General features: G+C 38.6%; 1 protein-coding gene and 1 pseudogene across 1 annotated transcript in view; both read right to left on the bottom strand.

Moving 5' to 3' along the window:
* The window catches only part of SMG1 (SMG1 nonsense mediated mRNA decay associated PI3K related kinase), a 120520-nt gene that overhangs the window by 56748 nt on the left and 51324 nt on the right, over positions 1–12448 (bottom strand). The window contains 12 exon segments of the mRNA XM_033235613.1: positions 781–935; positions 2344–2508; positions 2677–2873; positions 3255–3454; positions 3995–4135; positions 4739–4840; positions 4930–5017; positions 5464–5582; positions 6269–6430; positions 6581–6711; positions 10755–11024; positions 11717–11818. Coding sequence (XP_033091504.1) covers positions 781–935; positions 2344–2508; positions 2677–2873; positions 3255–3454; positions 3995–4135; positions 4739–4840; positions 4930–5017; positions 5464–5582; positions 6269–6430; positions 6581–6711; positions 10755–11024; positions 11717–11818 — 1832 coding nt within the window.
* On the bottom strand, positions 4309–4398 carry LOC117098200 (annotated as a pseudogene).

The following is a 12448-nucleotide window of genomic DNA, read 5'->3' as shown; positions in this document are numbered from 1 at the left end:
ATTTTTTTGTACTTTTAGTAGAGACGGGGTTTCACCACGTTAGGCTGGTCTCAAACTCCTGACCTCAGGTGATTCGCCCGCCTCGGCCTCCCAAAGCGCTGGGATTACAGATGTGAGCCACCACCTCCAGCCTAACATGGCAAACATTTTTTTAAATACTAAATGGGAAAAGGAGATCATAAAACCATGTGCCTACGTACGCTGCTGTCTTGGTGAACAGTGGAGAAAACGACACGGAAGAAAAAAGAATTACAAAAGCATATGGATATGGAAATATGGAACTACAAAAGCACACATACCAGAAGTTACCACAAAGATATGGAAGTATGAGCAGTTATTTTATTTTCCCAAATTTGCAAGATTTCATTAAACTAACATAAATGGACACAGAACAAGCTACTCTACCTGGAGGAAGCAATGAGTCTGAATGTAGAGTTCAGAGGACTAATGGGCAAATACTCTGACAATAAAGGGTAATTTGTATCAGACTCTGAGGGAAAAGGAGCTCAACTAGGGATCAAGTTCAAAAGCATTTATAAACCAACTGACAGGTCTTGTTTCCCAGTGTGATTTCCCACTAATTCTTAAGTAAGAAAGGCACTCAAGTATTGCTAACTAAAGAACAAACTGAAGATACCTCCTGATGAAGTGATTTATAGCAACTTTCAATTGCTGAAAGCAAACAAAGCTGTTTTATGATTTGGCTACAATGTCAGTGAGTAATACAAACAACTTAAACATAAAGTAATTCTATCACCCATTTCCTTCCTTCCAACCTACCTCCCTTCAGCCTGTTGCGCCACTGAGTTAATCCACAGAAGATTTTTTCCAACAATAGATGATGACCAGACAGCAATTCCCTGTATAGCTTCAGGACAATGAAGTTCACATAGTGCTTCTACCACCATCATAATGGTTACTTCCAATTCATTCCCCTGAAAACACATTCAGAAAAATTAAGTCATCCAATACCATCAAAACGTAAATCCCTATAAAATTTACAACTGATCACAGTCTGTGCCTGCTTAAAGCCAAATGTATTTAACAATTATTTTCACAATTTTCACATTATTTAGCCCAAAATTCTTTAAAATGTTACATATAAAATAGCCACAAAGGGTGATTAACAGAACCTTAGCAGCACATGGATATTTGTACCCCCACCCCAAAATTACTCAAACATTTAACCTGTGACCTCTGTAGGAATAACACATGGAGTAAAAAGAAAGCAAAAATTAAATATAAATAACAGGAATTAAAGAATGACTAACTTCATGTGTTTGAATACTGCTTGACATGACCTGAATTGCTAAACATTTTGTTATTTTTGGATTCCAGTTATTTATTATAAGCCCATTTTCAAGCCAGGAATTACTCAAGCATTTGTCATACGTTATAAAAACAATTTCTCGGCCGGGCGCGGTGGCTCAAGCCTGTAATCCCAGCAGTTTGGGAGGCCGAGACGGGCGGATCACGAGGTCAGAAGATCGAGACCATCCTGGCTAACACGGTGAAACCCCGTCTCTACTAAAAAATACAAAAAACTAGCCGGGCGAGGTGGCGGGCGCCTGTAGTCCCAGCTACTCGGGAGGCTGAGGCAGGAGAATGGCGTAGACCCGGGAGGCGGAGCTTGCAGTGAGCTGAGATCCGGCCACTGCACTCCAGCCTGGGCGACAGAGCGAGACTCTGTCTCAAAAAAAAAAAAAAAAAAAAAAAAACAATTTCTCCTGGCCAGGTGCAATGGCTCATGTCTGTAATCCCAGCACTTTGGAAGGCCGAGGTGCGCGGACCACTTGCGGTCAGGAGGAGTTCGAGATCAGCCTGGCCAATATGGTGAAACCCTGTCTCTACTAAAAATACAAAACTTAGCTGGGTATGGTGGCGGGTGCCTGTAATCCCAAGGACTGAGGCAAGAGAATCGCTTGAACCCAAGAGGCGGAGGTTGCAGTGAGCCGAGATAGCACAACTGCACTCCAGCCTGGGCGACAGAGTGAAACTGTGTCTCCAAAAAAAAAAAAGATTTCTCCCACAAACATATTTTTAGAATTACCTTTAAAGTTCTAAACTTTGCACATAAGAAATATAGTTTTAACGTGTTCTAACATGAACATTGTTTTAACATGAACAAAAACATGAACATTATTTTAACATTCTAACATTGTTTCAACATGAATAAAATAGGTAACTCTGGCAGTTGTTGCTTTTACAAAATACAGGATCAAAACCTTTGAAAATGAATCCAAGCTTTAACTTATTTTATCCATAGATTAAAACACAGCAAAGGAATTAAACCATGTTTTCTTATTAACAGACGTAAAATGAATTCCAAACACATCACTTTACCTGAGATAGATTGGTTGTTTTCATCTCTGTAAGCAAGTCAAAGCCATGTCTCACTGTCACTGCAGGCTGGCCTGCCAACAATCCTACCCTCATGATGGAGAGTCGAATCCGTGTTAGCCAGTCCTGACAAGTTTGGCGATTGGTATAGAAAAAAGTTCTAATGACCTTTATGATAAGAGAAAGAAAAGCTCAGGACTGGTTCAATTTATAGGTAAGGATGTCTCACCTATATATAAACCAAATACATAAGTCTACTCTAATTTCAGCTCTGCACATACTGCCAGCTGTGACCATTAAACTGCTATAAAACAACACTGTCTCACAGAAACCAACCTTGGGAGGTGATGTTAATGCATTAGCACATCCCTCATATGCATTATACATTAATTTCTCCAGATTTTCCAGATACTGCAGAAGAAGAACAAGCCTAAGTTGGTTGTTACCATGGCCTTCATCATTGTCTGCAGTTGTCCACTGACTAACATCTTGATCAGGGTTTAACGTGTGAGCTGCAAGACTTCGAATGATACCTGAAAGCAAAGACAACATTCTGAATTTTTAAAAATCTTAAAAGTTTCTAGAAGAAGTGTGAATTTTTTATTACAAATTCACATTTATCAAGTATCCTCTGTCTATCCGTCATTTAAAAATAAAAAATCCCAACATGAAAGATTTTTCACTTTAGGAAAAAAAAAATTTTTTTCCACATGACTCCCATAAGTTTTGGAAAAAAAACGTATTTCCAATGCAATTATTCAATGATAGCTTACTCTAACAAACATACCTGAAAATTACTTTTTTTTATTTTAAAAAAAATCATATATTCTCAAATCTTTAACAAAGATTTAAAAATCCATTATTTCTTAATAAGGCTTTGAAAATATTCACATCACAAAGCTTGAGTGAGTTACCTTCAATTGTCTGGAAGGTGTCTTGAGCTCTGCCCAGTGGGGTTCTCAGCTTAGAAAGAACAGTGAATTGTGCAGCTTCCCATATGGCCCACTGCCAAAGGACAGCATCTGTCTTCAGGAGATTGCGTGGAATTGTTGACTGGTCACGCTTATCCAGTCTCTGGCAGCTATAGAACAGTCTTTCTAACCAATTGTCCTTCCTGGGAAAAGTAGTTTCATATTTAAAAGACAATGACAACTTCATTTTAATAATGCAAAAAAAAATGCAAGGGAAATGGGAATAAAACTATAATTTTCCCTACTCCAAAATAGGCAAAACCTATGAAATTGAGAAGCATTATATCCCCCCTTCTCATTTTGAGGTCTTTTATAATTAACAGGACGAGGTACAGTGTGTAAGGATGATTAGGGTAAATGGCTCATGCCAGTCAGGAATGAAACTCATTGAATGTAACTAAGCATTTCTAGAATATCTCCACCCCCACCCCATTCCCCAAAGTGTTAATGACATCACATCAGTTAACTGTTAACCACATTTCATTACTCAATTTCAAAACTCATTTTTGTATCTACAGATGCTATCTTCAAAGCAATTTTCCTACTGATGAAAACTAAAATAACCCATATGAGAAGAATGTTATTTGATACTCTGCCACCCCCAAACATATTTTCTCTTCAAAACTGCATGTAAAGTCTTAAAATTATGTTTTCCAGATAAAACAGTCAAAGAAATGCCTTACCCTGTTCTATGAGAGTTCCCATACAAAATAAAACTAATAACATCAGAGAAATCTTGGGGGTGGAATGTGTTACTTGGTGCTTTACTCATGTGACTTCTTAATGCTAAAGAAATTTCTTGAATTTCTGTGTGATTGTTATTGCTGTAGACAGAAAATAAAGTTGTTGTTATGCAAAATGTTTTAGCTTAAAAGGTTAGCACATACTGTAAGCAGATTATTTACTTATTAACTCACTGGAGGTAAAAATATAGTAAAATTGAGACTTTAAAATGGATACAGAGATGTGATTATAACTTTAGATCCTTTTTTATTCACCTCAGATAGGCAATGTGCCGACATCATAAGAGGATTTGAGGGAGGCATATCAAACATATGAACTTTCTGCTTATGTATTACAAAAGGATCAATTTTAGGCTCTTAAAGCTCCCAAATCAACTTGATCAAAAACAGTAAAAGATTACTGTTTAGTTTTTCAAATATCTGAGCTACTAAGAAACACATTCTGGCACTATATGAGCTATTCCATACTCATTATTGTGAGCCTCTAAAGCTCATTAAAAATTTTTAAGTTTCTTGCAGACTTGCAAAATTGGATTATTTGACATCACTTCAATCACTGACAAGCAGGGCCATAAAAGATGTGTCATTAATGTTCTAATAGGTGATTTGTCTTCTCCTAAAGTAGACAACCACTAGAGGCTGTAAATATAACAGAATGTCTTTACTCCAAAACAACTGTTATACCTTAGGACAACATCTAAAGGAATTGATTTCAACAGTTTTCCAAATGCTTGTCGAATACGAGTTCCACTGTGCACTAGTTGAACACGGCAAACATCAACACATCTATGAAAGAACGAAACAGACAAAGCAGGTGTGTTAACATTTCCAGGTTATTAGGGTTAGTGTCAAAAGACATGATCTTAATTCCATACCTCTGTAAAAGATCATCTGGCAAGGAAGAGGACAGAGCATGTAGACTGCTGCATGCCTGCAGACAGATATTCACATCTTCAACGAGAGCTATTAAACATTAAAAGACAGTTACTTTCAGCTGGCCAAAAGAATCTGAATCCATTCATTCATTCAACAAAGAGTGAGTACCTACTATAGACTAGGCACCGTTCTTGTCCAGAACCCTCACTGACTGTCACATTTGGAAAAATGATACGTTCAACAAAACCCACGAAATGTAACTGACTGGTCATCACACAAACCTTTTCTGAGAGAAAATGTAAAAGTATATGCAAACTATAAACATTCACATAAGCTTAAATATGTGACAATCACTTCAAAAACATTTTTCTAATACTAAGAATGAAAAAACATCAAGACTGTATATCTGTTATTAAAATGAGGATTATACATCTTCAGGTCAGGAAAAGAGTTCGATTGATGACCATCTCCCATTACCAAAGACCCTTTTAAGGATTGATAAACAAAACAGAAAAAAAAACATCGAGTCTTACTGTTGGCTAAAAGGCCTTTGCAAAATTTATGGAAAGACGGAAGAGAGAATAAAGGTGCATATGTTTCGGACTTCTTCATTAAAACAGCTACTTCCAAAGCCCAAGTCATTAACAGTTTCCTGAAACACAAAATATACAGTTAATTGTACATTTAAAAAAACAAAAAAAAAAAAAAAACAGTTTAAAAGTCTAGTCTTCTTACATTGGTTTTCTCTTGGTTTTTCAAACATCTCAAACAATAAAAAATGAAACTACAGAAATTACTGTCAAAATTGTTGTGTGCCTTTTAAGAAAACCTCCCAACGCAGCATGATAATAGCAAAGAGGCCAGGAGCGGTGGCTCACCTGAGGTCAGGAGTTCAAGACCAGCCTGGCCAACAACATGGTGAAACCCCGTCTCTACTAAAAATACAAAAATTAGCTGGGTGTGGTGGCAGGCACCTGTAATCACGGCTACTTGGGAGGCTGAGGCAGGTGAATCACTTGAACGTGGGAGGCAGAGGTTGCAGTGAGCAAAACTCTGTCTCAAAAAAAAAAAGCAAAGAATATTAAAAATCTATATATATTCTTCTATGAAACACTGGGGATGGGGGATTGAGACTGTTCATGTATTTCTTTTCAGAAAGAACAAGAAAGCCTAGATTAATAAAACCAAATTATAAGGTGTTTGACAACAAAGAAAATGCTCTACCTCACCTCTGTAATCCACATTTTTTTATTTTTTGTAATCCACATTTCTTATTTTCAAATTATAAAGGCAAATTAATAAAATTAGGAATAGTTAATACTATATAATATCTGTTACCTCGTGTCCTGGTTAAGGTTATCTTTCTTAAGTAATATTCCCAGAAGATTTAATATAATTGAGAAATGTTTCTTTGTAGCGGTAGTTACAGTGCTAATCACGGCTCCATCAAACAAAGAAGGAGAGGAAGAACTAAGGCTACTAGAGATAAAGTGATCATGCCTGAAAGACAAAGCATAGATTATCTTTTCATCTTTAATCAAAGAAAGCAAGCATGTCCAAAGTTAAATCAACATACATCTTTAAAATCTATACATTAAAAAAAATGTTTTGTGGGGTTCTTTTCTTAAGAAAAATTTGTAAATACAGTACCTGGTACAATGAGAATACAATGTGTAGAGCACAGCATACTGAATGGCAGGGAAGTGAACAGCCAGGTCACTGTGCACAATCATCAGATTCTTACTCAGAAGTGCAAAGACAGTTGGAGATAGCGCCCACATCTGATCATGTACAAAACAAAGTAAGTTTATGGCTTCTCCAAAACAAGCACAAGCATACAGAGTTTATCCTTCAAAACAGGGGTAGACATTTTTAAATTAAAATTACAGATTGGAAGGGATCTAGCACACTAAACCTGGGACAAACACTTTTTTGTGAAGTCAGTAAAGCCTTTGCATGCAATATAGCATCTCTGTGCAACGCAGCAACTCCTCATCTATCACGACAGTAAGAAAACAGTCACAGGTCAGGTGCTGTGGCTCACATCTCTAATCCTAGCACTTTGGGAGGCCAAGGTGGGCAGAACACTTGAGTCCAGGAGTTCGAAACCAGCCTGAGCAACACAGTGGGACCCCCATCTCTACTAAAATTACAAAAATTAGCTGGGCGTAGTGGTGCACACTTGTAACCCCAGCTACTCGGGAGGCTGAGGTAGGAGAATCACTTGAATCTGGGAAGCAGAGGTTGTAATGACCCGAGATCATAATACTGCACTCCAGCCTAGGTAACAAAGTAAGACTCTCTCTCTCAAAACAAAAAACCAGCCACATATAAAACACAGGAATGAGAGTAGCTATGTTCCAAGAAAACTTTCTTTTTTGAGTCAGAGTCTCTCGCTCTGTTGCCCAGGCTGGAGGGCAATGGTGCGATCTCGGCTCACTGCAACCTCCACCTCCGGGGTTCAAGCAATTCTCCCTGCCTCAGCTTCCCAAGTAGCTGGGATTATAGGTGTCCACAACCACGCCCTGCTAACTTTTGCAATTTTTTAGTAAAGATAGGGTTTCACCATGTTGGCCAGGCTGGTCTTGAACTCCTGAGCTCAGGTGATCTGCCCACCACGGCCTCCCAAAGTGCTGGGATTACAGGCTTGAGCCACCGTGCCCAGCCCAAAGAGAACTTTCTTTACAAAAACAGGTGCGGAGTTGTGATGGTTGCACACTTCTGTGAATATACTAAAAATCAGTGAATTATACATTTAAAATAACAAACAAAAAACAGGTGCTGGGCTGTATTTGGCCCATGGATTATAGTTTGTTGATCTCTGGTCTAAACAAAGCCCTTTGTATGTGCTTTTTGGGGGAGTAGACTGCATTTCATTTTTCCATATATTGCAAATGGCAAGGTGCCCTGTTCAATGAGGAAACAAAGGCACACCCTGCCACTCTACACCTTTTCCATCCACCTTTTTCCTTTATACTGCCAAGACACTGTATTCCACCTGACTGCCCCATTCCCACCCACTTTCTCCTTATTTCTAGAGTACAGGATATAAACATCTTTGAATCTGTAAATAATGTGAATTCCTCAAAAATCAAGCTTTCGTGTTTGAAGAAAAGTTTATTGTGACTTCAAACATAAGCTGTAACTGGTAATAAGGGAAGCAGCTATGGAATTATACAAGGCAATCCAATCAAACGACATGGAGCACATGCAAGTGCAAACATCAGATTTTACCTTTTTCCTCCTAAAAACTTTATCCCCTAATTACATCCATTACTTTCTTTCTTTCTTTTTTTGTTTTTTTTGAGACAGAGCCTGGCTCTGTCGCCCAGGTTGGAGTGCAGTGGTGTGATTTCAGCTCACTGCAACCTCCACCTCCTAAGTACAAGCAATTCTCCTGCCTCAGCCTCCCAAGTAGCTAGGATTACAGGTGCTCACCACCACCCCTGGGTAATTTTTCTATTTTCAGTAGAGGCAAGATTTTACAATGTTGGCCAGGCTGGTCTCAAACTCCTGACCACAAGTTATCAGCCCAACTTGGCCTTCCAGAGTCCTGGGTTTATAGGTGTGAGCCACCGTGCCCAGCCTACACCTATTACTTTCTATTAAAATAATGTTTTTCAACTCTGTATTGTCCAACAGGAAGCAGAAATACACAAACCATAAATAATAAATACAAATCAAGAGCAGGGCCATGTCAAATAACTTAAAAAAAAAAAAAAAAAAACAGGCTGGGCATGGTGGTTCATGCCTGTAATCCCAGCAGGTAGACTGAGGCGGGTGGATCACCTGAGGTTAGGAGTTCAAGACAGGTTGGCCAACCCTGTCTCTACTAAAAATACAAAAATTAGCCCGTCGTGGTGGCAGGCGTCTTTAATCTCAGCTACTAGGGAGGCCAAGGCAGGAGAATTGCTGGAAACCGGGAGGCAGAGGTTGCAGTGAGCCAAGATTGCACCACTGCACTCCAGCCCAGGCGACAACAGCATGTCTCTGTCTCCAAAAAAAAAAAAAAAAGGCTTCTTTTTCCCCCTAAAAGAAAGACTACAGGTTGAGTATCCCTTATTCAAAATGCTCAGGACCAGAAGTGTTTCAGACTTTGTATATTTTTGGATTTGGGAATATTTGCATATATATAAAATGAGATATCTGGGGGATGGGATCCAAGACTAAACATAAAATTCATAGCCTGAAGGTCATTTTATGCAACATTTTAAACAATTTTGTGCATACAACAATTTGGACTCATCACATGAGGTCAGGTGTGGGATTTTTCCACTTGGGGCATCATACTGGCGCTCAAAAAGTTTCAAATTTTGGAGCATTTCAGATTTAGGATTTTCAGATTAGGGACGCTCACTGGTAAGTGTTATGAAAATATTCCAGCCGGGCGCGGTGGCTCAAGCCTGTAATCCCAGCACTTTGGGAGGCCGAGACGGGCAGATCATGAGGTCAGGAGATCGCGACCATCCTGGCTAACACAGTGAAACCCCGTCTCTACTAAAAACTACAAAAAAAAACTAGCCGGGCGAGGTGGCGGCGCCTGTAGTTCCAGCTACCCGGGAGGCTGAGGCAGGAGAATGGCGTGAACCCGGGAGGCGGAGCTTGCAGTGAGCTGAGATCCGGCCACAGCACTCCAGCCTGGGTGACAGAGCGAGACTCCGTCTCAAAAAAAAAAAAAAAAAGAAAAGAAAAGAAAATATTCCAAAATCCGGCAGGGCATGGTGGCACCCGCCTGTAATCCCAGCACTTTGGGAGGCTAAGGCGGGTGGATCACCTGAGGTCAGGAGTTCACAACCAGCCTGGCTAACATGGTGAAACCCCATCTCTACTAAATACAAAAAAATTATCCAGGCGTGGTGGAGTATGCCTGTAATCCGAGTTACTTGGGAGGCTGAAACGGGAGAACCGGTTGTACCCGGGAGGCGAACATTGCAGTGAGCTGAGATGGTGCCATTGCACTCCAGCCTGGGCAACAAGAGTGAAACTCCTGTCACAAAAAAAAAAAAGAGTCTTCCGAAATCCGTAATCTAAAACCCTTCCAGTCCCGGAATATTCAACCTGTATGAATGTTCCTAGGGAAAAGAGACAGCCAAAATATAAGACCATGTATAAGAACTAACTTCAGTAGACAGAAAGAAAAAAGTGCCAGGGGAAGAAGAAAGAGACTGCATTTCAAAACCACTATACAAATTTTAGCTGTAAGAAACATTGACATTTTCTATAAGCATGCTAGAGCAAACAGGAGAAATTCATAAGATATTTTCTAGAAAACAAAAAAACTTAACAAGATTTATCAAGGAAAAGGAAGAATAAAAGTTTGTTTTTTTTTTTTTTTTTTTTTTTTTTTTTTTTTTGAGACGGAGTCTTGCTCTGTCGCCCAGGCTGGAGTGCAGTGGCCAGATCTCAGCTCACTGCAAGCTCCGCCTCCCAGGTTCACGCTATTCTCCTGCCTCAGCCTCCCGAGTAGCTGGGACTACAGGCGCCCGCCGCCTCGCCCGGCTAGTTTTTTGGATTTTTTAGTAGAGATGGGGTTTCACCGTGTTAGCCAGGATGGTCTCGATCTCCTGACCTCGTGATCCGCCCGTCTCGGCCTCCCAAAGTGCTGGGATTACAGGCTTGAGCCACCGCGCCCGGCATAAAAGTTAAATATAATGGCAAGAAAATGTTCCTACTAATTTTATTTATCCAGGCATGTCTTAAATATGGCTATTTGTTACACACAGTAATTCTGCAGACATGTTGACATGATAGTGAAATACATAAATATGTAATGAGAAAAAGTTGAACTGTGGATAAAACAAAGTCTTTACAATCAAAGACTCACCCCTATTAGTGAGTTTTTGGCATTTCCGATTGTAGTCAGGGCACTCAGGTCAAATATAACTACAAATTTTGCATTGTCTACATTGAACACATGATTCTTAAAAGCCTCATGCTTTATTTCAGAACAGGCCTCAGGAAGTTGCAGACTATGTAGGAGGTTGTTTAGGGCACAAGTCATTTCTCCCAATATTAACTTATAGGCAGTCTCCAAAACAGGAATATTCTTCAAGCTGAGCACTGCTTGATAAACAGCATGGGCTACAGCAACAACCTGAAAAACAAAAAATTCAAGGAAGCGATAAATGGAAAATAAACCACTATCTGTATTAGTGCTGATGATACAAATAAATTTAAAATTGATCAATTCACTGTCTGTAACACTTAATATTTTAATTTTTTAAAAACCAATCAGAAAACTGACACAGATCAGTATGCTATTTCAAATCTATAAAGTTTTATCACAAATAAAGAGTACTACAAATGAAAACTGTCAATATGAAATTTCCAAAAAGGCCTTTTTTTTTTTTTTTAAATAATCAACATCAAAAGACATATGCAAACAGCAGTTTAAGACTGGTTTTCTTAAATCTACCAAGGAAGTCTGTGGTGGATTTGACTCAGGGGGTGGTTGAAAAGCCAGTCATTTTTGTTTACAAAATATACAGTACTTCTTAATTTATAACTTTATAAATGTGTCAGCTTGTTTTACTCTTATGAAAATTTAATAAATTTAATAACAGCAAAAGATGCATAGTCTGAAAAGAGTATCTGGCATATCATTCATCAAAGTATTCAGTATGATTATCAAGAAATATAAATTGAAAAGAACAAATACAATCACTATATTCTAAATCAAACATTTCACATTTCACTCAATTTCACTTATGTAGCCTGGTAAGCAACATTAGGTCCAACTCTTCAGTGACCCAAGTTGTCAAAGTTCATTATCAATGTATTACTCACCTCTTTTTCTTTATGATAACGCAAGAATAGTAGTTTAGATGATGGTATAAACAGTTTTTCTACAAATGATGATGGCAGTTTTGTATTTATTTGTTCAACAATCTAAAAGAATAAAATTTTTTTAAAATGAGCTTCTCAAATTACAAAAAGACATGGAGAAACCTTAAATGCACACTGCTAAGTGAAAAAAGCCAATTGAAAAGGCTACATACTATATGACTCCAACTACATGGCATTCTGGAAAAGGCAAAACGATGGAGAGAGTAAAAAGATCAGCGGTTGCGATGGGCTTAAGATGGAGGGAGGGAGGAGGGAGGAGTGGGGACCAGGAACAAGGAAGGAGTGGGTAGAACATAAAAGATTTTTAGGGAAGTGAAATTCTCCTGTATGATACTGGTAATAGGGGATATATGTCACTATACATGTTAAAGTCCATAGAATACATAACACAAAGTAAACTATAAAATTAGTTAATAATAATATATCAATATTCGCTCCTTTGTAATAAATGTACCACACTAACACAATATGTTAATGATGGGGAAACTGCTAGGATGAAGAAGGTATATGGGAACTCATTGTTTTCTGCTCAATTTTCTGCATATCTAAAAAATAAAGTCTTCTAATTTAGAAAAACATATCTAAGCTATATTTCAAGGTCTTAATACTGTGACATTAAAGTGTTTAGACACCTAAATAGGACACACGTATTTCACAGTTATCACGGGCATT

Source organism: Trachypithecus francoisi, unplaced genomic scaffold, assembly GCF_009764315.1.
Source record: "Trachypithecus francoisi isolate TF-2019V2 unplaced genomic scaffold, Tfra_2.0 Lachesis_group15, whole genome shotgun sequence".
Taxonomy (NCBI): domain Eukaryota; kingdom Metazoa; phylum Chordata; class Mammalia; order Primates; family Cercopithecidae; genus Trachypithecus; species Trachypithecus francoisi.
The sequence above is the reverse complement of the archived record's forward strand: the minus strand, read 5'-3'. Positions and strand labels throughout refer to the sequence as shown.